This window comes from Nomascus leucogenys, chromosome 1a (genome assembly GCF_006542625.1).
Source record: "Nomascus leucogenys isolate Asia chromosome 1a, Asia_NLE_v1, whole genome shotgun sequence".
NCBI classification, from domain to species: domain Eukaryota; kingdom Metazoa; phylum Chordata; class Mammalia; order Primates; family Hylobatidae; genus Nomascus; species Nomascus leucogenys.
Genome location: NC_044381.1, coordinates 72,501,860 through 72,528,450, shown reverse-complemented (window position 1 = coordinate 72,528,450; position 26,591 = coordinate 72,501,860). Strand labels below are relative to the sequence as shown.

The 26,591-nt window shown below is 34.3% G+C and overlaps 1 protein-coding gene across 7 annotated transcripts in view; it reads right to left on the bottom strand.

Annotated features, from left to right (window-relative positions):
* KTN1 (kinectin 1) overlaps positions 1–26,591 on the bottom strand; it is a 103,210-nt gene that overhangs the window by 30,397 nt on the left and 46,222 nt on the right. For 5 of the 7 annotated variants that reach the window (XM_030810989.1, XM_030810997.1, XM_030810982.1 and 2 more), the window contains 22 exons: positions 24,671–24,811; positions 21,164–21,270; positions 19,869–20,001; positions 17,998–18,085; positions 17,172–17,338; positions 16,694–16,762; positions 15,308–15,345; positions 14,532–14,622; positions 14,098–14,166; positions 13,575–13,612; positions 13,337–13,418; positions 12,788–12,856; positions 7,707–7,741; positions 6,604–6,694; positions 5,866–5,934; positions 4,908–4,945; positions 4,313–4,403; positions 4,096–4,164; positions 2,799–2,836; positions 1,792–1,882; positions 1,647–1,715; positions 1,145–1,182 (listed from right to left, as the gene is read on the bottom strand). In XM_030810989.1, the coding sequence (XP_030666849.1) occupies positions 1,145–1,182; positions 1,647–1,715; positions 1,792–1,882; positions 2,799–2,836; positions 4,096–4,164; positions 4,313–4,403; positions 4,908–4,945; positions 5,866–5,934; positions 6,604–6,694; positions 7,707–7,741; positions 12,788–12,856; positions 13,337–13,418; positions 13,575–13,612; positions 14,098–14,166; positions 14,532–14,622; positions 15,308–15,345; positions 16,694–16,762; positions 17,172–17,338; positions 17,998–18,085; positions 19,869–20,001; positions 21,164–21,270; positions 24,671–24,811 (1,721 nt within the window). The remainder of the gene's footprint in view (positions 1–1,144; positions 1,183–1,646; positions 1,716–1,791; positions 1,883–2,798; positions 2,837–4,095; positions 4,165–4,312; positions 4,404–4,907; positions 4,946–5,865; positions 5,935–6,603; positions 6,695–7,706; positions 7,742–12,787; positions 12,857–13,336; positions 13,419–13,574; positions 13,613–14,097; positions 14,167–14,531; positions 14,623–15,307; positions 15,346–16,693; positions 16,763–17,171; positions 17,339–17,997; positions 18,086–19,868; positions 20,002–21,163; positions 21,271–24,670; positions 24,812–26,591) is intronic. The other 2 variants (XM_030811006.1, XM_030810995.1) reach the window with 1 other exon arrangement.

Below are 26,591 nucleotides of genomic sequence, written 5' to 3'. Positions count from 1 at the left end.
TTAATAACAACCATAACAATGTACTGCTATTGGCTCATCACTTGTAACAAATGTACCATGCTAATGCAAGATGTTAATAGAGAGAATTGGTTAGAGTATATGGAAACTGTATTTCTCTCTTTTTCCTATAAATATAAAAACTGCTCCAACACAAAAAATAAAATCTATTAATTTAGAAAAGAAAATGGCAAAAAAAAAAATGTAAGGCAGAAATATACCTAAAATTACCTACTTTAATGGTCTACATATCCCTACTATAAACAGGCCAGAAATGCGCCCCTAAGCTTTCCAAGCAAATAAGAGATAAGCACCTCGACAGTTACACCATAGCCAAAAGACAAACAATAATTGTACAAACAAGTAATCTTCCAAGAACAGAGTAATCTCCCTTGTTTTTAGAAAGATAATAACCTAATAAATATCCTCAATATCTTCACAGTTTAAAAGGGGGCACTTCTTTAAAACAAATATCAATAAAGAGTAATGGTATCACCAAGAAAAATTTGTTAAAAGCAATTTTAAAGGGGGCCAAAAAGATCAGGTCCAGATACCCTTTCTCACCATTGTAACCTGCTATAGCTTAAGACAACAGACTCTCTAGAATAAAACATTTTCTAAGATTAATATCTACAGAAACTGACAACTCTTATGCTGACTAGATTCAGTTTTCCTATTCAGCACAGGATAATATGACAAGTTCCATTTTCCCTATAATAATTAAAATTACAGAAAGGTTTAAAATTCATTATCAAGATTATGGCTAAGATTATCTTCTGGTTAATTCAGAGATATTACTAACATCTAATTCAAATACTAATTTTCATTTGAAATAAGTTTAATCTCTATAATAATTGCATACTTTGTTTTAAAAAATAACTTAAAACCAGTCTGTATTTGAGGAAAGAATAATTGAAAAAATGGGTTTGATGGATTTGGAAAGGATAAAGTCTCCAGGTATCTGAAAGCATTTAAATAACCTTTATTTTACCCAACAGAGACTTAGCCTATTTGCCTCTGGAATTACAATTTCCACTTAACAATAAAGTTAATGATGTACAGGAAACCCATCATTATATTCAAGCACATTCTGGAAAATAATGAGATGTTTGTTTCTCTTCAAAATGTGGTCTTAAAGCATACTTACACAATCTCAAGTTCTTCAAACTGTGATGCAGAACAGGCCTGAGAAACAGAATCATATTTTTAATGCTAACATTAAAAAAAAAGGTGCTACAACATATATATGGAATCACCCACCAATAAAAACAAAAACATAATTATATGCAGTAAATTTAAGATTGGGTCATTTATAAAGCAAGGACAGAATGAGTTTTATTAAATAATTTTTAATACTTATTAAAAGATTAAAGACTAATACTTTCAACAGATAGTTAAGGATGAACTACGAGTCTATTTGAAAAGGTAGACATAAGGAAATGCTTGTAGGCTCAGGTTGACAGATTAAACAGTTAAGTATGACTTGCCAGAAATAAAAGTTAACTTACTTAAACAACAACAAAACTATGGTACAACATAATTTTTCTGGCAAAGAAACTCAGAACATATTAACATCTTTACTTTCTAATACCTTAAACAAAGATTTCTCATTCCTTATGTAACATGTTGGTAATTTGTTTATACTATACCTCTTTCAAGTTACGTTGTGCTACTTCCTGAACATGTGCTTTTAAAGATTCATTTTCTTCTTGAAGATCCTTAAAAAGAATAGGTTTAAATTAAATTGATAGTCAAGTATAAAAAGGCTATTTCTTATTGTTTTAAATTTCTCACCTGTAACCACTTCCCTGTATTGGCTAGGTCTTTCTCTTTCTCTTCTAAAACAGCCTTCATGGTATTCATCTGTTCCTCTTTTCCTTTTAATCTGATAATAAATTAATCAGAACTCTAAATGAAAATCTTACATGACCATAAAAAGCAAAAATCTTAGACACTGAAAAAAGTATATTTTGGGTAGTACTCACAGTCCAGCTGATTAAACTCAACTAAAACTTATCAAGTATAAAGGCATACAAGGCTAGGCGCAGTGGCTCACACCTGTAATCCCAACACTTTGGGAGGCCGAGATGGGCGGATCACAAGGTCAGGAGATCAAGACCATCCTGGCTAACACGGTGAAACCCCGTCTCTACTAAAAATACAAAAAAAATTAGCCAGGCGTGGTGGTACACGCCTGTAGTCCCAGCTACTCGGGAGGCTGAGGCAAGACAATCACTTGAACCCGGGAGGTGGAGGTTGCAGTGAGCCAAGATCGTGACACTGCACTCCAGCCTGGGCGACAGAGCAAGACTCCATCTCAAAAAAAAAAAAAAAAAAGCATATAAGATTTTGGAGACAAGCCAATCAGGAAGCATAGGATGATTAAGGAAAACCATTCTACCACTGAATATCCAGATATGAGTAAGTTAGTTTAGCTCTACCTCTACCCTGTATCACCTTGTTTAAGTCAATACAAACAAATTTGGAAAACTTACTACAATTGATCTGGATGTGAAAGATATCAATTTCACATGGCTATTAAAATAGGTAAAGAGCAACATCTCAATTTGAGGTTATATTCAGGTTATAAATCGTGAAAAGACTTCCTACCTCCCTCCCACAAAAAAACTTACAGGTTAAAGCCAAATAAGAAACTTAGGGCCCTTAGGAGTTTTGAGATAATCAGTATTTTCATATTTTCTAAAACACCACTTGAAATCAAGAAGCTGTAATTTTCATTATACTTCTATTTAACTCATGAAAAAGAAATAGTAAAAGGAAATGAGATAAATGGTACTTACAAGTTCTGAAGCTCCTGAACTTGGGAAGTGATAGATAACTGAAATACAAAGGACAGAAAAATCAATTAATAATCCTTTCAATTTAACTTATTAAGCTTTATAAGTCTTTATAATGTGTACACTTCAAATTACAAAGAAACTAGCTGAATTTTTCACGACAAAATGAGATGTGTTTTGAGTTTACCTCCTCTTGACTCCAATAACAGGAAAATTAATAAACTAAAAACAATAAGGGAGAGGGACAAGGAAAGTAGTTATGAATAATAAGTCTAACTAATGTGATGCTTTTTTTCTTTAGGCTAGTCAAGTGAAGCAGTGGGATGGAGAAGGAATAAAGAAATCTGCAACTGGTTGTGATCAATCAGTTGTAAACACCACTGCACTCAGACCAGCCATACTTCTACAGTAGTGAAAATTAGAATATTAACTCTCCACACACCTCCCTGCCGTATCAGAGCTCTTCTCCATCCCAGTTTTCAAGGCCAACTACTCAACAGTACTCTATGATGTCCTTTTTTAATTTTTTCTTAATCATACACAGTCTGATAATACCTTTTATCCTCCACTCTCTTCTCACAGGCCTTTCAGAATCTTGGCTTAGATGTCAGTTCCTCAGGAGGAGACTTTCCTGAACTCTCAATCTATATTAGAAAAGTATGATCTTTTCATCCTACCCGTTTCACTCAACACATTATCTCCAATCACCAGCTAGTGATCCACCAATCACGAGTACAGTGCTTTGACAGGTACTGCGTTGACAATAAATATTGCTGAATGAATCTATGAGATGAATGAATCATCTCTTCAATGAAATCTCACCATTTTTTCACGAAAGCCTTATCAGATTAAAATCAGCAAAACTCATCAATTTCCAGTAATCACTTCTACGTCTGAAATCCCAATGAAACTTGTACTTTGTTCTAAGGCAGAGATCGAGCAATGTATATTCAAATAACATTTTGGTCCATGCAGTTTTCTTTTAAAAGGGGGCAGGGGGATTAAAAAAACTGCCAAACTGTTTCGTGTTTCATTTTTAATTGGCAAACTAAAATGAAATATTAACACAAAAAATGTTCTAGAAAATAACCATTAACAATTAAAATTTTTAAGATATACAGATTAAAATATCAAGAATACTTTCTCAAATCAGGCAAAAAATAAAATTAAAAGCACATAACCCAATATACTTACAGCATACTACTAAAAGTTTTTTCTGAGTAACAAGAAAAAAAATCAAATAGCTCATAAATAACACATAACTAATAAATCTGTCATGCTATGGCTCTGGGATTTTTACCTGTTGAGCCTTTTCAAGCTGGACATTTCCTATTTCTTCTTTTAGAGCCTTTATTTCCTGTTTCAAATCCTTGACAATGACAAAACAGACAAGATTGGACAATGGAAACACAGAAATTGACATAAAATGCAATGCACAGACAAACACATGAAATTAAATGATATTAACTAAAGTTGATAAACAAAAACGTAAAACACAGTTCTCTGTCTCCCAATACCTGAACAGTTTTCTCCTTGTTAGCAACTTTGAGAAGTTCTGCCTCCAGAAGTTCTTCTACAGACTTGATCTTTCCATCTTTCTCGTGGATCCTTCAATAAAGAAATGCAGTATAATTTGATTAGAAATCACCAAGACCCACCAAGATATAAAAATAGCACCAAATAATGAAATCGCTCTCCAAATCAACCCTTTCCCATTTTAAATAAAACAGCAACATGTCTTTGTAGAATGGCCAGGGTGAACATAAAGCTCCTCCTAACAGACAGCTGAAGCCTATGCACACAAGAAGTCAGTTAAGTGCTTCAGAAGTACATCAGAAATATAGGATTTGTACCCTGAGGAACACAAAGGAGAATCAAGTTCCATTCAACTATACTGACTCCCACCCTCTGGAAATATATATATATTTTTTAATTATACTGTATTTGGGAAAGCACAGCTAAGTTCTCTTATTCCATCAAGAAAAATTCTAGAGTGAAAGTTAAACATACATCAGCTGTCCCAATTGCACAATAAAACTAGATTTACTGAGCACACACACAAAAAAACGGACCAAAGAAGAAAAATCAGTTTATAATAATGTTATCACTTACACTTTCTTAAGTTCTTCAACTAGAGAGGCAAAAGAAACCTGGAAATAGGAAAAGTATCCTACTTAGTAATTTGTTCAAAATAGAAATGGGTCAGAAACAGAAATGCACACTATCCTTAGATTTTCCACTACAATCAAAATCCAAATGGCAAAAGCCCAGGCATTCTTTCGAGACTTTTCTAACGTCATAATAATGACAACAAATAGCATTTTGAACATAGGGAGCTTTAAGGTCACTTATAAATATGCCAAAAGAAAAAAATCATTAGATAAATGTTAAAATTATTTAATCAATAATTCCAACCATAGAGAAAATACAACTAAGAAACTGCCTAATTTCAGGCAGCCTCTTTCACTAGAGTCTTACTTTATATTTGTATACTTAGAACCTTTATATCACTCTAGTAAAAGGCAATGGCACCCTATCTGGAGTATTTGTCACAGTACCTGGCATACAATCAGTATTAAATTGCAGCCTCTATTACTGATTATCATTTATAAATTAAAACTATAATTGACATACTCCAACCTGGAGGAAGAGAAACAACAGGCTTGTTTTTATGCAACAGTTTGCCCACTGTTTAAAAGAGAATGGGCTGGGCACAGTGCCTCATGCCTATAATTCCAACACTTTAGGAAACTAAGGTGGGAGGACCACTTGAGGCCAGGAGTTTGTGACCAGTCTGGACAACATGTCGAGACCCTATCTCTACAAAAAGAATAAAATAAAAGCCGAGCATTGTGGCATGAGCCTATAGTCCTAGCTACTTAGAAGACTGAGGGAGGAGTTATTGGTTGAGCCCAGGAGTTCGAGGTTACAGTGAGTTATGATTGTACCACTGCACTCCTGCCTGGGCAAAAGAGCAAGACCCCGTTTCTTTTAATTTAAAAACAAACAAAAAAACAAACAAACAAAAAACACAGAGACAAAGAACAGTTGTAAAAATTTACTACATTACCTGATCATTTTGCTTAGCTTTTAAGTCTTGAACTTCTTTTGTCAGAGATGAATTTTCTGTTCTTATTGCCTTTTTCAAAGACACATAAGCAAAACATGCTTTTACTCTCTGAAATATACAGCTAGCTTCAAAATACATTAGTTTCTCATTTCTTTAGCTGCTTCTTTTCCACTCTGGAAGGCCCAAAACTCTCACTTTTTTCCATGTCTATAATTCTGTAACTTCTATAGCTACCCAAACGAATTTTTAATTCAATTACACCCACATATATTTCTACTCATATCTGGACAACCTCAAAAATACACAGTATACCACTTGTTAGTTAAGCTACTCCTCTCCCTAAATTCAAATACATCTTTTAACTTACTTCTTCCAGCAACCTTTTCCCAATCAAGTTAGTTAAAGCTAATGACAACCATAAAATAGAATGGCAATCTCTTCTCTGGCCTCCAGTACCATTTCATGAATTAAGTCTGCTAGTTATCATTTGGTTATAATTAGGGTGCAAGTGGGGAAACTGACAAACTATAACAATAGTATCTACCTCATTAAGGCAGTCAATGTTATGCATTTTTAACTTCTAAAAAACCTTTAATAAAAAAAGCATTATATAAATTTATAAATGTGAGAGGTACTATTAAGTTTAAGATCTATGGGAAAAACCTTACACAAATTACAGTGAAATCCTTTTATGTTACTGAATAATCACAAGGAAAACAAAACTACAAAATGCTTTACATTCAGCTCCTCCTCTTTAGTTGCCACCTGAATAAGTCCAGTTTCAAGTAATTCTTCTACAGTCTTTAACTTCTCATCTTTTTCTTGAATGCTGAAATTATAAATTTGTAACACATGTATTAACTATTTTTCAAGGTTAATGATATTTTTTTTCTTTTTTTTTTGAGACGGAGTCTCGCTCTGTCGCCCAGGCTGGAGTGCAGTGGTGCAATCTCGGTTCACTGCAAGCTCCGCCTCCTGGGTTCACGTCATTCTCCTGCCTCAGCCTCCCGAGTAGCTGGGACTATAGGCGCCCGCCGCCATGCCCGGCTAATTTTTTGTATTTTTAGTAGAGACGGGGTTTCACCGTGTTAGCCAGGATGGTCTCGATATCCTGACCTCGTGATCCACCCGCCTTGGCCTCCCAAAGTGCTGGGGATTACAGGCGTCAGCCACCGCGCCCAGTTGTTTTTTTGTTTGTTTGTTTGTTTTTTGAGACAGAGTTTCACTCTTGTCGCCCAGGCTGGAGTGCAATGGTGCAATTTCGGCTCACTGCAACCTCTGCCTCCCATGTTCAAGCGATTCTTCTGCCTCAGCCTCCCAAGTAGCTGGGATTACAGGCATGCGCCACCATGCCTGGCTAATTTTGTATATTTGGTATAGACAGGGTTTGCCATGTTGGCCAGGTTGGTTTCGAACCCCTGATCTCACAGGTGATCCACCCGCCTCAGCCTCCCAAAGTGCTGGGATTACAGGTGTGAGCCACCACGCCCGGCCAGTTAATGATATTATTTCTAATCATTTTAAATGGATCAACTCCTTTGTCCATCATTTCTTACAAACTTTTAATTCTAGAAAGGTTTCTAGGGATCTTTGATCATGGTCTGAGGATACTTCCTCTTTACAAGTAAAACGTACTCAAGTAATTCATGCTTACATGCTAGCCTCAACAAGTAAAATTACTGCCACACATGAAACCCACAAATGGTAATGTAAGTCCAAATCGACAGCATACTACATTTTCTTCCATTACAAAGTTTAAAGAGAATTTTAAAACTGTAATTAATGTAGTTAATTTGGTAGAAGCAACTCATCAAAATATAAAAAGAAAACTAAACTCTTACCATTTTTCCAGTTGTTCCACAACATCTTTATTAGGCTAAAATAAAAATCACCAAAAAAAGTTTAACTTTATCAAATTTGCATGAAGTAAAACCAGATGAGAAATGTAATTCTGTGAAAATTGTTTAGGGTTATTAAATAGATACAAAATTTAGGACAATAACTTATCTGAAGACTGGATAACGAAAGAATTCAGAAAACACAAAACAAAGAGATACATCTACACAAGACACAGAAAAAGTAGTAGTGTAAAATGGGCTGGCAAAATGAATTAGTATCTTATGAAAAAAATCTTAATCACTAGGAAAGATAACCTTAAGACAATCTGCCTCACACTTCCTTTACATTAATTCTTCAAATACAAAGAATCCAGACTCTAAGACCTCGCAAGTCCAAAACAAAGGAAAGAAAAGAAGAAAAGAGAAGGAAAGAGAGAAAAAGAAAGGAAAGGAAAGAAAGACAGACAAACGGGCTCTTTTAATTGATTTTTTTTCTATACTAAGGTGTTACATTTACATAGACAAGCGCACAAATCCTGTTCACAGCTCAGTGAATTTTGGTAGATAGATATTATTTAACTACCAACCAGATCAAGATATAAAATGTTTTAAAACTGATTGTAAATTGCAAAAGCAACAGGAATACATTCTCTTTATAAAGCATTAGAACATGACATGTAAGGTGAGTCCCCTTTGAAACTTCTTCCCCTGGTACACACATAAGTCCCCAGTGTTAAAATTTACCTTATGTCCAAAGTGGGATTTCTCCCTCACTATTTCTCTTATCTTCAGACAGCCAAGAAGCCTGACCAAACAGATTTAGGGTCTTTCTCCTAGAACATTCTCTTCTGTGCACCCCTTTCCCAATCTTGCTAGTTTCTTACTTTTTTTCCCAATCATTTTTGTTTTTCCCAATCTTATTACAATCATTTTTCACAAATGATATTAATTCTTCCATTGCCCTATCCAAGTCCTAAAATTCCACTCTGTACATATTTATGAAATTAAACCCTTCTCTTTAATGCCTAAGTTTAGGCCCTCAGCTTACTCATCTCAAATATCATAATACCCTAATTCTTCTCTCTGCTTCTAGTTCATAAGAATTGTTTTGTAGGAGGCACAGGAAAAAACTTCCCAATGGGAAAAAATAATTCAAACATGAGAAGGGAAACAGGAGTTGTCAAAAGTACATTAAATCAGGTTTATACTATGAAAAACAAATCATGCATTAAGCCTTTAAATCATTCATGAAGATGGTTTTCGTCCATCTTTATTTTCAATGAATGCCATCACACAAAAAGATATAACACTATTAAGTCTAAGTTACCTGCACCTTAACCATTTACTGTATTGTACCTTTAGTTACTCCTACCTACCAGAGTATTCTTTCTAAAATGTTAGGCTAAATGCTCATTTATCCTTGCAACACTCTTTAGTGGCTTACCCACATGCTGCATCAGGTTCATGGTTCTCACACAGCATACAAAGCCCTTCATAATTAGGTCTTAGCAAATCTTTCTCTACTCCTTACATCCTTCCTGTATTTTGTACTTCTGCAATATACCAATACTCTGAATATGCCAATCTTGCCACACTGTCATGTCTTTGAACACTGTATTCCCTCAGCCTGGACTGCCTCTTAGCTCTTTGGCAAATTCATGCTCATTTTTCAAAATCAGGTTTAGTTGTTCCCTGTGTTACCTCCCAATCTCCTTCAAATATTAATAGAATGCATTATCTCTTCCTCTAAACCTGTACACAGAGTTCAGAAACTTCATTCACCATAACTTTCTGTTTAACACATCTATCTCCATATTAGGAGGGCAAGAATCAAGTCTCATTCATCTCTGTAACCTCAGCATGTAGCTAAGTACCTAGCATATACTCAACTAGTAAGTAAGTATTTGATGAATTTTTTTTAATGAAGTTCCAGTTTAGAAAGTATTCTTGGTCTCCAGCTCATCAAATACTCTATTGCATAAAACTGACCCAGCTTAGTTTGCATCTCCTCCAACATTTTTACTTTACTTCATATTTTATTGGTTTAATCCAATCCTACTGTTTCCTCCCCTAGATGATTTCCAAAACTATACCACATACAATAAATTCTTCTGCAATACAATTCAACAACGCAGCAGGGCAAAAAGAAGAAACTCTTATAGTTTTTACTTAATAATCTTGATCACTGAATCTTAAAAATCTACTGGAATAAGAATAAAGAAGTCATGCTGCTCCTTCACTAAAAGTCAGAATGTGCAAAAAAAAAAAAAAAGTCTTATTCTGAGTAAATGAAATATTAGTAAATGACTTATTTGCATTATCTGACCATCTGCAAGCCTAAATCCAAATAAGGCCTTCCCTCCTTTAGGGTATCAACAGGTTAACTTACTTGGTACCTGTACCTGTACCTGTTGTCTTTCTGCTTCCTACACCTGAAGAAACAAAACTTGGCACCATTATTGGTTTCTGCTTTCATACGCTCAATCTTCTCCAGAATAAAAATCCATGGGGTAAATGGACTGAAATTTTTACATAACTAAACTGTTCAATCTCTCAACTGTCACTTGGAATTCTTACTGTGGGATAGAAAGGGGTTAAAGAAAAGTGGAAATGACAGAAATTAAGATTATACCAATCTTTTCTCTTCTTTCACTAGCAACAATAAAAACGACTAAAGGAAAAGCCACAAAAATGATTCTTTGTCTGCCAAGATGAAAGAAGTCACAACTATAACCAAAACCTCAGTCATACGCTTTCTAGACTATTAATAAAAAGCTTTCAGAGTCAGAAGAACAATTCTAAGAATTACCCAACAGATCTTAAATTAGTATCACAAAATGAGTTTCCCCCTTATCAAATAATTCTTTTAAATAATTCAAAAAATGTGGCTATAAAATTTTATCCTGTGAATTAATTATTCTTCATAACAAAAGCACATCTCATACTAAAAGTTGTCACTTTAACAGAACATCTAAAAGTACGCAGAAACATTATAATAAAAGGCTGATTTAATAAGATAGCAATAATATTAACTTTCATAAATATGATTGGGAATTTTACATAAGGTATTACAATGGCATTTCTCAAGGTATTATATGATTTCAAAGGAAAAGAAAAATTTAAGGCTGGTGGTTTTACTTTTATCTAATGATGGAAAATACCATTTTTAGCAAAGAACAAAAGTTTTCTATTTAAATAAGAGTCGCCAGCACCTGGATACTACCAGAATACAAGAATTCTAGGACAGTTTCAGAAGTTTCTAAGCATTTGTTTTACCTCCATGAAGTTAATTTTAGAAAGGTTAAAACTTCATACACTGCTATCAGCATTTCAAAAATCTCTGGTGAGTAACACACAGAAACTATACTCTGCTTTTCCAAGTAAGAACACACACACAAAAATCTATACATTTTATCTAATCCAAGTCACCAATGTTATATCTCACCACTGCTATTTAACAGTAAAAATTAAAAATGTTGCCAGCTAAACAACTAAACTGTAACCAGAGACTACAAGATACATTCTTATTTCAGAGATGGTAAGGGAGGGTGGGGGGAGAGAAATCTTATAATTGATATCATATCTTTTTTGTAAGCTATACCAGAAAAGGAAATAAGACAAGAATAAGCCTTAGCTGGGCACAGTGGCTCACATCTGTAATCTCAGCACTTTGGGAGGCCGAGGCAGGCAGATCACTTAAGGCCAGGAGTTCAAGACCAGCCTGGCTAATATTGCAAAACCCCATCTCTGCTAAAAATACAAAAATTAGCGGAGCATGGTGGCATATGCCTGTAGTCCCAGCTACTCAGGAGACTGAGGCATGAGAATGGCTTTAACCTGGGAGGTGGAGGATACAGTGAGCCAAGATAGTGCTACTGAACTCCAGCCTGGGAAACAGAGGAAGACTCTGTCTCAAGAAGAAAAAAAAAAAAAAAAAGAAAAAAGAATAAGCCTTAAAAGCCATTTAAACTAAATATCATCCCTTCAGCATTGTCTCTCTCCTCTATTACCTTTAGTTTACAAGGGTAAAGTAAATACAAAGTAAGTAGTAAGACTAGGTAATAATGCACTTAATATCATATGGGGAGGTAGAATAAATGGATTATTTCTTGACAAGTTAACAAAATACTTCCAGAGGCACAGCTACTTACACCAGCTCAGTATCTGCATAAATGTAAATTTTAAAATAAAGAATGCATGCATTTGCTAAAGAAGTGCTATCATTTGCAATAGCTTTACATTTCAGCTTCCAATAAAAGTACAATCCAAAAACTTAATATCAGGAACAAACGCAAACCTTCTATTCTAATGTGTCATCAAGAGTTTGTGTTTTATTAATAAATTGTAAGAGTTGCGTAGAAGAAGAGTATGAAGGCAGCACTTAGGAATAGGCAGAGAACAGATACCATTGGGCTCTAATTTATGGAACCATGCTTATTCAAAGCTGCTATAGTTTTGATGCCTTGCTATAAATATAAAATGAATAGTGACGGTGGCAGGGGATGGAGATGAGATAGATAAAATAAACACTCTAAGGGAAAAGAATTAAGGTTTAGATACCTGCCATAAACAAAGCACTAGGCTAGGCACCATACATAAGCTTCTCCTTTCAAATCTAACAACTTTATTGTGTAAATATAATATAATCTCCATGTGAAAGGCTTAGAATGAGAGGTGTCACAAAGGTTAAGCTATTTGATCAGCATCACACTGCTTTTAAGTGCTAGTAATAAGTTTCAACCTTTAAAGACACCATGCTCCCTAAAAGAAAAAGCTGAGGCTCCAAGTCTAAGGCAGGACATTTATTCTGAAAGTCAAATGTATCAGAATGGCTTAAATTATTTTTATGCATCCTATTACACGTTTTTGTTTTCCTGGAATGTGCTTTTGAGCAGATTGGCATTAGCTTCATCTTAGGGAGAATAAATTTCCTGAATTTAGATACAGGATGAATAGAAAGGCAGTAACAGATATATCTAAGCTTAAGCAAAATTTCTCAATCAGTAATTTGGTACCTAAATAAGAAGAACCAGATCTTGTTATATATCAAGTATTTCTACTCTGTAATTTAGGAAAAGCCTTACCTGTTCAGAAACAAGAGTCTGTAGCTTCTGAACTTCTGATTTTAATGCTTTGTTTTGGTCATTTAGAATCTGGAAGAAAGAATCTCAATTTACTGTTTTAAGAAAAAAGGTAATAAAGCAATCATTTGAATGGGTTTTTGAACAATCAAACCTTTACCTCAGCTTTCATTTCTCAAAGTGACAGGTGAATTATACACTGACATAATTCAAATTTCACTGGACAGAGAGATGCACCCTAGCACTTGGTTGGCCATGACCAGAAACTAGAACTACAGCAACAGTGGAGACAAATAAGACGGTCCCAAATAGAAACTATCAGCTGAGAAAACATTGGGGGCCAAAAATAAATCTCTAAGCTCTACTAAAAGAACAGATAATCTAGGGGGAAAGTCTATGATAAAATTCATGATTTGCATAAGTCCCCTAATAAACTACAGAAACACTGTTTCAGAGTGACTTCACATAAAATGTAGTATTTCTGGAATCACTCAACTGAAAAGTATACAAGGTTGTTCTAAGAAACCTGAGTGTACAAGCTTAATCACACACCTTAAATTCTTCCATTTTGTTTGAAATTTCATGTTGTAGTTGCTCTTCCAGCAATCTTATTTTATCATCTTTAACATAAACACTATGAGGGTGAAAAAAAAAATTAAAATACTTCACACATTCAGAAAATCTACAGGAATTATGGGCACAACTATCAGTTATAAGCAGCAATATTTTCTGCAACAATTATACTTAAACATAAATGTATGAATGACTGGATGTACAATACTTTAGTCACCTTTGTTGTATCTTCTCCAATTCATGTGCAGCAGCAGCCTGTGTGTGGAATGAGAAGAAAATTATATCACTTCTCAGGAAGTGCTCAAAACTATTTTTTTCACTAATTTTTACATATTAAAAAGCTGTATTTCCATATATTTGAAGTTACAGCAATACCATATATTTCTGTAACATGTTTTGCTGTTCAATATTTTTTACTTCTTTTATTCTAGACTATTTTCCATTCTTCACATACACTAACAAAAAGGTATATCCTTTTTGAATTAAATGGCTCAAATAGAAGACTCAAACCAGCATAGTAAGATCATTTTAACTGCCTCCTGTGATATCTTGAAGTGATTAATTCATTGGATCAAACATTTATTTCAACATAAAAATAGTAACATCAAATCATGCACCCAAAGATAAGAAACCATTACATTTTTTACTTACACAATCAAATTGGGGCTCACAATATCAATGAAAAAAGAATATGCAAATTGAAATTCTGAGGTCAATGCTCAAAAGCAATAAAGATCTACCTGCTCATTTGCCAGGGCCTGTAATTTCTGCACTTCAGCTTTTAATAAGAAATTCATATTCTGTATATCCTAGAACAAGGAAAAATAGCATTTAAAATACTTAATACAATTGATTTTAAAGTTTGTAAAGCATCTTTTCTACAAAAGAGTTAAGCAAATGTCTCAACTTACAAAATTTCCTAAATAATAAAGAGAAACCACCAATTCCTGTTATTTAGCATATTCCTATCAAATTATTGTAAATTATATCACATAAGAGAAGCCCTTTGAATTTTCCTCGTAGAGAGCTAGAGGATTTTGTAGTTTAGAAAAATAGTTATTTCAAATGAATTCTGGACTATTTTCCATTCTTCATATACACTTACTATGTGGATCAAAGTAATTTAAATTTCAGTTCTGTAAAATATTGCAGCCATTTATACAAATTACTATACCTTAAGTTCCTCTTCTTTACTTGTTAAATGATCACGTTCATTTGCTAAAGAATCTTCAGTCTGTTTTATCTGCTTATCCTTTTCTGCAATCCTTTAGAAGGGAAGACATTTGTACATTCAATAAACATTCAGAAGTCACAAATCAAAAGGATTTAAAGCCTTAAAAAGCATCATCCTTACTTCAGTAGTTCTCATATACCTTCCATTTCTATAGCCCCTTTCAGTTTACTAACAACTGTCATACACATTATTATAACTCCTTAAAATACATAACCCTATTTTAAAACTCGAGATAAAAGAGGTTAATTTGTTAAAGCTAGCAATGTCAAAACCAGATTTCAGATCTTCCGAACTCAAGTGATCAGTGTCTATGCAAAATTATACAGCACAAAAAAAGCACATAACTTTGTTTTGGGTATACTACCACAGAGCTGGACACAGAATAACGACAACTACTTATAAGACACAAAAACTAATTTACTTCCACTACTTTCTAAACAATTACCTCTTCCACATAATTGCTAACACCCAAATGAAAGTCTCCCCAATTCTTGTTATAATAAAAACATAAATAAAAGCAGAATATATAATGTTTAGGGACCCAACTCACTAATGGGAAAAACGGAAAAAAAAAAAAAAGCAAAAATTGCTCCAAATCTAGTTCAGAGTATTTTCTGAACAGGTCAGAGGTATAAAGTTAATCATAAGTGTCGCATCTAACAAGTATCAGTTAGTGGTGACTACACAATTATAAGAGTGTGAAAAGGTAGGCTTACACTTTATGTAATTCTTCTGCTAGAACTGAAGCGGAGGTCTAAGAAAGAAAAATAGCGTCAACATAAAAGTATTTAAGAGAAAGCTTTAAAGCTATACAATAATCATAACAGAGCTTTAAATTTTAAGAGAAGTTAATGTATATAAATTGTTAAGAAAGTATCTGGGGTCTGGCCCATGGTGAGTGTTCAATAAAGAGTAACTATCATTCTGAAAGCAAGTTTGATCACCAACAGCCAGTAGTCAGGAATTACATATCACAAGACATTTAGAATAAAACAAGTTGACAGGCCTGGAAACTAAATAACTGACAAGCAACAAATGAGTAGGAAAAACAGCCAGAAAGGCCATGTCATCCTGTGTTTCTTCTCCTTAGTAACAACTTTTAATAATAAAATTATCCATTCCATGACTAATATAGTTTAGTAATACCCATGTTCATGTTTACTATTTAAAAGATTCTTACAGCATTCTCTATGTATTTAACTCCTGATAAATTTTTTAGAGCTACTTCTCAGCTGATAACTAAAGATCACAATTTAATTTGAGGTGGTAATTCACATATACATACACATCCACACCAGCACCCTTTCCTGCATTAATTCTTCCTCAATTACTTTAGACTATAATTTCTACAGATAAAGCAATTGGGAAAAATATATTTATATGGTCAAAGCTCTGGGAGTCTGAACTTCTCAGAACCTTAAAAACAAAATTTTAATGTTAAAACCACTCTTTATACAGAAATGTCAGACTTCTAAGCCAATACTTCTTGCTACAAATAACTCTCAGAATTTTCAAGTTGAAAAACTGAAGCTCAAAATTCACAATACTTAACTTGTTTTTATTTGATTTTCTTTATATTATTTATAAAGACCTGTATGTCACGTCAAAGAATAACAGGTCTTACACTATCACTTGAAAACTTTGGAAGGTTGAGTCACTAAACTGAGGTACAAATTTTCAATTGATCATTTTGCAAATATAATCTGTGACCTATGGTTACCATATTGTTCCCCCTGCTGATATATTAGGATTTTCCAAAGCTGGCTGATATTTAATGAACATCTGTAATACATAAGTCACTATTCTAGACAGGATTTGGCCAATTCTCTCTCCCTGTTTTGTGACAGGATTGGGGACATTTTTGTATAATAAAAGCTCTCTAACCTTCCCCTCATCCAATTAGTTAGTATGGATTTCTTTCTTAGTGTTTTCCCTCAGCACCGTACATAATTAGCAAGTGTTTAGCACTCAGGATCATCATTTGTTGATTCATTGACTAGTCTCCCAGCTATTAATCCAGTAACTGGCACTCAACAGGCATTCAGATGAGTGTTTAAATGGCTGAAAGTTATTAATCATAAGCAATAAAAAAGCATCATTACCTGGGCTGCTATCTGGGAATGGAACTGCTGAATTTGAGCTTTCAAAGCCTCATTCTGCTCCAAAATATCCTTTCATAAATAGCAACCAAAAAGAGAAAAAGCATGCTAATAAATAACCCCATGTATATGAACACAATGTATTATAGGTACATCTGTTTATCTTTTTCTTTTTTTTTTTTTGAGGTATTCTTAGATTCCAAAAGGCATTATTTTAAACAATGATTAGACATTCTGAGTTAGCTTATAAGACAGAAGTTAAAGATATGTTTGTGCTATTCCTAATCTAACACAAAGAGCCTAAGACTGTGGGTGAGCACATCTTCAAACACACCATATTGTGACAAGTGCTCAAAGACAAAGTTATAATTATTCATCATCATTTCAGAATTAGGATAAGGTAGACCGTAGTCTCTCTTCTAGACACACAGATCTAATAACTGACCACCTGTATTTTTTTTAAAAAAAGAAGAAAAAATACCTGAACCTGCATCTGTAGAGACTCTTCTTTGTTCACCCTTTTCTGCTCTGATTCCATTAACTGCATTAGTCTTTGCTCCAACTGTTGTTTTGATACCAAGGTATCTGTAAGCTTACTATGCAGACTCTGTACTTCATTTTCTTTGGCCACAAATTTACTCTGTAAATCTGTAATAAAACATTACATTTTACAAAGGTCTCTTTCTTTGCCTAGTTACTCATACTCAGCTTTAGTGTAGGCATTCTCTCCTCTAGAAAACCTTCTTTGAATCTCTCCTGCTTCCATTCTTGCATGCTTCTGTAGCAGGCTATACTTGTGTTTCATGGGAGAAAGGGAGTAGTAGAGAAATAAACAATACACATAACACGTACTCCATTATCTCCCAGATGGATCCATCAAATTAAGAGTAAATGAGTAAAAGTTAGCATGTATTAAATGGGCAGTTTTAAGTAAATTACTTGGGATGGTAATGCTCTGTTTTTCTCTTCAAAATAAGAAGTGTGTATTTTCTTGGGAAAAAAAAAAGAATTCACCAAAGAAACAAAGAGAATAACTACAGAAAAGAAACACACACAGCCAGGATCTCATTACCCTATCATGTACTGTAATTTTGCCTGCAACTTTAATGCTTCAGGCAAAGCTAGTAGGTAACTTATTTTAAAACCCTAACAAATGTCAAAGAAAGAAAGATACTCTGAAAGTATAAAAGCTATTTTTATTGAGCTATAACCAAAATGCCAAATTATACTTTCTTCACAGATGGAAGAGAGAGGAAATTTTACCCAAAATTATATACAAAGTTTACATGAATACCTCTTCCCCTTACCTTGCTGTGCTGCCTCATGTTCCGCTGTTCTCTTCCTGATGTAGCTCTGAACTTCTTCCCACCTTCTTTCAGCTTCTTGTAGTTGAACCTTGGTATTTTAAAGGGGAGAAAGGATAAATTAGCACAAACACAGAATTTCTACTTTGAAAAAGAGGGAAAAAAAGCATCCTCTACCTTTACTGTTGTATCATAAAACTGCTTATTGCAACTAGTCTCCTACATTTCAATAAGATAGGCAGATACACACAGTCTAAAAGCCATTTATTTATCAGCCATAGCCATCCTATCCTCCAACATTACAGGGTTTACAGTTTGGAGATTATTTCAGACTCAATATTTGTGCTGAGTCTCTATCAAGATAGCTACTACTATATACATCTGATCCACTTAGCAATAACCTGTTTCCCACTAACCTTCCTTCAGCTGATAAGCTTCCGAAGGACAGGATGGTGTCTTCATTGCTAAATCTAAGTAGCTAAAAATTCTTATTTTGAGGTATTTTTATAACACAACACTCCAATCATGACTACAATCTTTAATGTCATTTATTTATCCATATCCACAGAGAACAGACTTCCATATTTAGGCCAGTAGTAAACCCACCAGCAAGATCAATATTAAATAAAAGAAAGGATACTTATATCAATCTCCCAACAAGACTTAAGAAAAACAAAGGTTACTCACACTATTTTCCATATTCAATTACTCTTGAAGCCTTTTTAACTCCTACTCTGGAACTGGTATCAAAGTACAACTGTATCAATGACCTAGGTAGGAATCTATTATAATGAGGTAGCATTTAACTTACACAAATTGAACTACACTTTCAACAAATCTCCTCTTCAATAAAAGCAGGAATAGAGAATTATACTCATCATTCTATTCAATGTACATATGCTTCAGAATGCATATAAAATGAGATAAATGAATCTCCTCCTCCCTCAGTCAGCCTGAGAAAAGCCATGCGTCTCTTCATAGTATAAGCATCTTACTGGACCAAGTGACACTCTGGCGTCTAAAGATACAGTATGTGACTTTTTGTACGTCATGGGTCGAGTGCAAGCCACTGGAACACTACTTAGTCTTGTGCTGAAGCAAAAGAAAACTACCTATTCCAGTGCTGAAAGAAAACTAGGTTCTACTGGACTTACTGAAAAATCCAAGCTATGGGTGATAAAGTGGTATTAAGGGTAATTTTTAACTACATGATTTCTGCCCTATACATGTAGACCCTAACCCCCATATATAAGATAAAATTCTACAATTTATACCTGTCAACCAGCTAACATCATTTACCATACCTTCAAACGGTCTTTAACTTCAAATTCAAGCCTACATTCAATTCTTTCAATAGGGCACATGCTTCTTTTTCTTTCATCAGGGCATAGCACTTAGACTACAGGTCCCATTAAGCTTCAAACTATATTTTTCAAACCTATATACACATTTAAGTCATCAAATTAAATACCTACTGATATGGTTAGGCACTGTGTCCCCACCCAAATCTCATCTTGAATTGTAATCCCCATAATCTCCATGTGTCAAGGGAGAGACCACATGGAGGTAACTGAATCATAGGCATGGTTTCCCCCATCCTGTTCTTGTCATAGTGAGTGAGTTCTCACAAGATCTGATGGTTTTATAAGGGAGTCTTCCCCCTCACTCGGCATTTCTCCTTTCTGCTTCTTCTTCACCTTCTGCCATGATTGTAAGTTTCCTGAGGCCTCCCCAGCCATGTTGAACCGTGAGTCAATGAAACCTCTTTCCTTAAAAATTTACCTAGTCTTGGGCAGTTCTTCATACCAGTATGAAAACGAACTAATACGCCTATATTATTCATGAAATGACAAATAAAGGTGAGAATATATCACCTTCAACTGAGTAACTGCTTGCTCAGCATTCTTCTTTTGGACTTCCTCTTGCTGTAGCTTTCCTGTTTTCTCAGTCAGCTCATTCACCAACCTAGCATAATCCTGGCGTAGTTTATTTAGTTCTGCAGACTGCCTGAAAACAGTAACTGGATTAGGAGCCTTCCATTATTACAAATATATATAAGAAATAAACAAAACATACTTTGTTTTGCTGAGCTGAGCTAGCAGTTCCATTTACAGTCCAACTGAAACAGAACACAAGTGACTACTAACAATAAAGTTTAGTTGTGTAATTCCTATATAATTCTAATGAGTTATTCAAATTCTAAAATCACTGTAAAATATCAAGAAAAATGGATGACCATAAATAGTGTCACCTTCAAACTGGTCTTCTGAAAACGTATTAAAAATCAACCAGTCAGGGTACTGTGTACCCGTATTACTAGTCTCTCTAAGGTACTACTTCTCAAAGTATGGCCTCAGAGCCAATCACTATCACAAGGAAATTATCTTTTTTTTTTTTGAGACGGAGTGTGGCTCTGTCGCCCAGGCTGGAGTGCAGTGGCGCAATCTGGGCTCACTGCAACCTCCACCTCCCAGGTTCAAGCGATTCTCCTAAGTCTCCCGAGTAGCTGAGATTACAGGTGCGTGCCACCAAGCCCAGCTAATTTTTGTATTTTTAGTAGAGACGGGGGTTTCACCACGTTGGCCAGGCTGGTCTCAAACTCCTGATGTCAGGTGATCCGCCTGCCTCGGCCTCCCAAAGTGCTAGGATTACAGGTGTGAGCCACCACACCCAGCCCGAAAGTGTCTTAATATGTAGATTCCTGGGCTTTACCTCAGAGTCAGTGAATCATAACCTTTTAAGGGGAGGACTCAAGAATACACTTTTTAATTAGAATGCCAGGTGCTCTTCAGAATACTGAAGTTTTGGAGCTACTGTGAAATGGGACAGATGGTTTAAAAGTTTTAAACTCATAAGCTTGTAGACCATTCCATTGGTGGTACTAGTATTTATTACATAGTTTATATAAATATGTAATATATGATATATATTAATGTATTTGTATAAGTATATAATAGTATGACATTAATATAACATATATAGTTTACATATGTATAACTGAAGAAGTTCTTCACAAAGCAAAAGAGAATTGTTTTTAAAAGTAACTCATTTTAGAAATAAACGTAAAAAAACAAAAGTCTAGCCAATTACTATCAAACACTATTAATATTTTGATGATTCAAGAAAATACTCTGCCATTCAATTAAAAATAAGGTATTTGGAAACATACTTGCTTTCCAGTTGATTTGTAGTGTTGCTGACAGCATCTCTTAGTATACCATTTTCCTGCTTCAAGTGAGCGATCTCTGCCTCCATCTGCTCACGAACTTGCTGAAACTAAAATTATTTTACGCATATAAAACTTAGAAAACAAAGACTGTCGAAGCTAACTTTCAAAATAAACTTTATTAAAATGAGAATGTAAAAAGCATCAATAGAATGAAGTTTGAATCATTCTTCTCAAATAAATATAAACAAATTTAAAAGAATTATATTTTGTTAGTGATGAATGCAAATCAAATACAAACTGTCACCACATTCAACAATATAAGTAGATGCTAGCTGCTACCATATTTGAAATACAAGATGAACATGCTTAGAGATGATGTTTCAGAACTAAATATGATTTAGGACTTCTTTCCTACCGAATAGATTCATACAGAATTAAGCTTGTCCTGATCTTATGTTAATTACATGTTAGCAATATTATTAAAGTCTTTAGTAAGCCAAAGTTTAAAAGCTGAAAATATGTTTGGTACACTTTATATTCAGTTACAAATTGAGCCATAATCATACAGATAACACAAAAACCTACTTGCTAAAATATTCTGACCTCTAATTCTTTTTCCAAGTTTTTACATTATAAAAATACATATAACATAAAACATACCATTTTAACCATTTTCAAGTATACAGTTCACTGGTATTAAATATATCCATAATGCTGTGTAATCATGACCACCATTCATCTCCATAACTCTCTTCATTGTGTAAAACACCTTCTACACCTTTTAACAAATAACTCCCATTCCTCTCCCTGCAGCCCCTGGCGACCACCACTCTTTCTTCTTCTAATTTTTAAATTTTGGATTAAAGAATCTAAAGATAAAGCACAATGACTCTTATATTTCATAAGAACATGTTTTTATATGAAATAATCTTATTAATAATTCTTTCAAAAGAAACTGTTGCTTATTAAGAGAAATTAAGGTATACGTTTCTATTTTTCACAGAAGTTATCATATGGAATCTACATCCTGACCTCTGTAAGTAATCAAGTAAAACAGGATGAATCACTTAAATACCTTTCACCTTCAACAAAAGATGCTGCTACAAGTATCTGACTAATTTTCAAACTAACAGGAATTAGGAATTAAGAAGAAAAGATCACTTGAGACTAGGAAAATCAGTTCTTCAATAACTCAAATTGCTGGGGGATGAGAAGATGAAGGAATGAGTTAAACAAATGCTAAAAGCAGTGGATAGGGTAAGAACATGAAAACAGCATCATTCACTTCTTTTTTGCTATCAGTGGCATTTCAGAGGAAAATATTGGGACTCTGAAAGCAGCAAAGAATATTTTAAAATTTTTAGCAGACTAGCGATATTATCAAAGCAATATTTTACAAAAAAAAAAAAACTGGTACCAAATACAAGACGGAACGAAAATGACAAACCTATTAATATCAGCCATAATTATCCTAGTATGTAATAATAAACAAAAGACAGACTAAGAATTGAATGCAAGAGTAACTAGAAATAAAGAAGTTTGGAGCTTTTTGTTTTTTGAGATAGGATCTCACCCTGTCACCCAGGCTGGAGTGCAATAGTGTGATCATGGCTCACTGCAACCTCAACCTTCCAGGCTCAAGCCTCCCACCTCAGCCTCCTGAGTAATTGGAACCAGGGGCATGCCACCATGCCTGGCGAACTTTTTAATTTTTTTATAGAATGGGGTCCCACTATGTTGCCCAGGCTGTTCTCAAATTCCTGGGTTCAAGTGATCCTCCCACCTCGACTGGGATTACAGACATGAGCCACAGCACCTGGCCACAGAAATAAAATGTCTTTAAGATTTCAGAGCAAATTGTAGCCTAAGCGAGGCAGAGAGAAGTCACAGGATTCAAGCATAAATAATGCCTCAAAATATTAAAAACATCATTGCTCACAATTGCCCTAAAAAATATATACACACACACACACACATATATATACACACACACATATATACACACACACATATATATATGTGTATATGTGTATAGATATATAGATATATATATATCTATACACATATATATGTATATAGATATCTATACATATATATGTATAGATATCTATACACATATATATGTATAGATATCTATACACATATATATGTATATATATATCTATACACATGTATAGATATATCTATACACATGTATGTATATAGATATCTATACACATATATATGTATATATATATCAATACACATATATATATGTATATATATATCAACCTGATCAGTAGGTGAGTTTTAGACATATATTAAATCTGAGGTAATGACAGACCTTCCGAATTGAAGGATCAGCCAGCAGATGGAAGTAACAATTTCAAAAAGTCACTGGCCAAGAAAGTTAAATTAAGGAAGGTATTACATAACCACTAAGCAAGCAGACCCATGCCATATTCTTCAATAGCCTCTTTAGCAGTAATAAAGATATTTCAATCTTTTTAAAAATAAAACAAAATTCACTGGTCTAGTCCTAACTAGGATCATGAAAATGGAAAATATATACAAAAGACAGACTGTAAAAACTGAGCCTTCTGACAGAAGACAAGTGAAAGGGTAGGAGGCAACAACAGACAAAATCACTCAGGCCAAAACCTTGGAAGTCATTCTTCACTATCACCTCTCCCCTCCACACTAACACCAAGCCATATCTAACTAACTCTTTGTATACTCAAACTCATTCTCTCATTGTCAACATCTAATTTCAGGCCCTTGTTCTTCGACTTGAATTCTAGCAAAGTGTTCCAACTATCCCTTGCTCCACTTTCCCCACTGCCACCAAGGTAAAAATGTAAAATAGTAGTATAATTCCAGCAACTGCTGCATTGCTTAAACTCCTTCACTGGCTCCCCAGTCTTCACGAATACAAGGCCCTTTAAGATGGGGCCTCTATCTACTTCTCAATATCCCTTCTTCATTCCAGCCCTCATTCTCAAATACCACAACTCTTACTGTATTTCTCATAGAGCAGTTACTCTAGACAATCTGTACTGGTAACACCTGAAGTACACTCATTAAAAAGCTCAATCCTGGGTCCCAAACTATACCCACTGAACTATCACCTCCAGAGATGGACTAAGAAATCACACCAAGTAACTCTTATCCTCAGTGCCCATTTCTTTACTCTCTTACTTGATAATGCCTAATTGTTTTAAAAGATTTAACACAGTCTGGATATCATTTCTAAAAAGTCTTCCCTATCAAATCCTTTTCTTCCCTACCTCCCATCACCATTGTTCTAAAGTCGCCAATACTTATCTTTATCATCATATTTATCTGCATCCAGCCTCTCTACTTCATCCCCACCTAGAAAAGTTGTTTTACTTAGGACACAGAGTGAACTTCACTAGCCACTGTATGTTGATGGCCCAACAAAGGGCCTCGTACATACTAGCCACTTAAAAGTTTGCTAATAAAATGAATGCAACCATTTCATCTTGTTTTCAAAGAATGAAAATATACCTTCATCTGCATCTGTTGAGTCTCTTGATAACTGACACGTATTTTGTTTTGAAATACATTATGTTCCTTTTCTAAAGTTCCAATCCGATCTTTCATCCTTGCTATAACCACATTGCTTCTTTCTTTCTCTGTCATCATTTCCTAAAAGAATATCCCAGAAATTTAAACACTTGTTATTTAATAAGTATCATAAGCCTACAACAATGATAAACAATGATGTTATTTAACATCAGTAAAATAATCATGAATGATAAAACATTAAATACTCGCTTAAAAAAAGCAAGGTCAAAAGACTTTAAAAACAGTCTTCTGCATCTCATCTGCTCTTCACACCAATTCGCTCATAAACACTTTGCCACTTGTTTACTCTTAATTCAAATGCATTTTCTAGTTTATTATGAGTTAAAGACTATGAACCTAGAATAAATCCTACATTCTAACTTGATTACACGAAAGAACATTTTAAAGCACAACAGTTCATTCTCTATCATTCCCAGGTACACGTTCTCTTTCAGGGAAAAAAGGCCTAGAAGGAAATAAAAGTCTCACTCCTAAGGGAAAAAATAGGGATAAGATGTCTATAGGAGAGTCAAAGTTTGAAACAAGGGAAAGTAAATTCAGAAAGCAAAGTTTTATTATCTTCCTAAGTTAAATCTTTTTTTTTTTTTTTTTTTTTTTGAGACGGAGTCTCGCTCCATTGCCCAGGCTGGAAGAGCAGTGGCGTGATCTCGGCTCACTACAAGCTCCACCTCCCAGGTTCACACCATTCTCCTGCCTCGGCCTCCCGAGTAGTTGAGACTACAGGCGCCCACCACCATGCCCGGCTAATTTTTTTTGTATTTTTAGTAGAGACAGGGTTTCACAGTGTTAGCCAGGATGGTCTCGATATCCTGACCACGTGATTCACCTGCCTCAGCCTCCCAAAGTGCTGGGATTACAGGCATAAGCCACTGCGCCTGGCCACTAAGTCAAATCTTAAATGAGGGATTTCATTTTGTTTTGCTGGTACTATGAACTCCTAGAACAAATATTAATTATCGAAGTACATGAAAGTCAAGTAATTTTAAAGTTAGCTGCAGGTATCATTAGGACTAATCATGTTCCTGCTCTAAAGCAATTGTATGACAAAATTTGAGATATTACATAATTTATGGTTGCCTGAGTTTGTTCATTCATCTTTACAAATTGTTATCCTCCTGTATAACATACTTAGAAGTATACACATCATAAGTATGCAGCTCAATGAATTATCAAATTAGTTATCCTAATTTTTAATTTTTTATATATAGTCATATAGTCACATAAAACTATGTTAAAGTTTCTAATTTTATTAACAACTTTAATCTTGCCAACTTTTTCCATTGACTTTTTTTATTTACTTCAAATTCACATAAAAGATTTATATTCAAACAAGGCCATTCATTCTTACAATGTCATCAAGTGGCTAGGTGAATGACTCATAAATAAACATCATGTACTCTACTGCATTTAATCCCTAGAAAGAGAAACAAGCACTTCAGGAATAATGAAACCACATTTTCTGTAGTTTCAATTCTGTTCTCTCAGTTTCATGATGTTTTAAAGATTGGCTTTTCTGGTATTTTTTATTATTAACCTCTCAAAGTAAAATTTCTGAGATTTGAAGAACTTGACAAAAAATTATACTTATCACAAGAAGCTCCATAAATAAATTACCTATGTTAAGAGTTTCACATTTATTCCATTAATCAGACTTAAACAAGATCACATCAAATTCTGTGTTTCTATAGATAACAGATCTAGGTCAGATCCAATTAAAACAAATTCCCATGCTTCTGTACAGAATGCTTTCGCTATTCTGAAGTTAGGATATCTGTACGTACTCTTATTTTAAATTATTCAACTATAGGCTATAATATCACAAAAGAGAGAGACAGCTCTA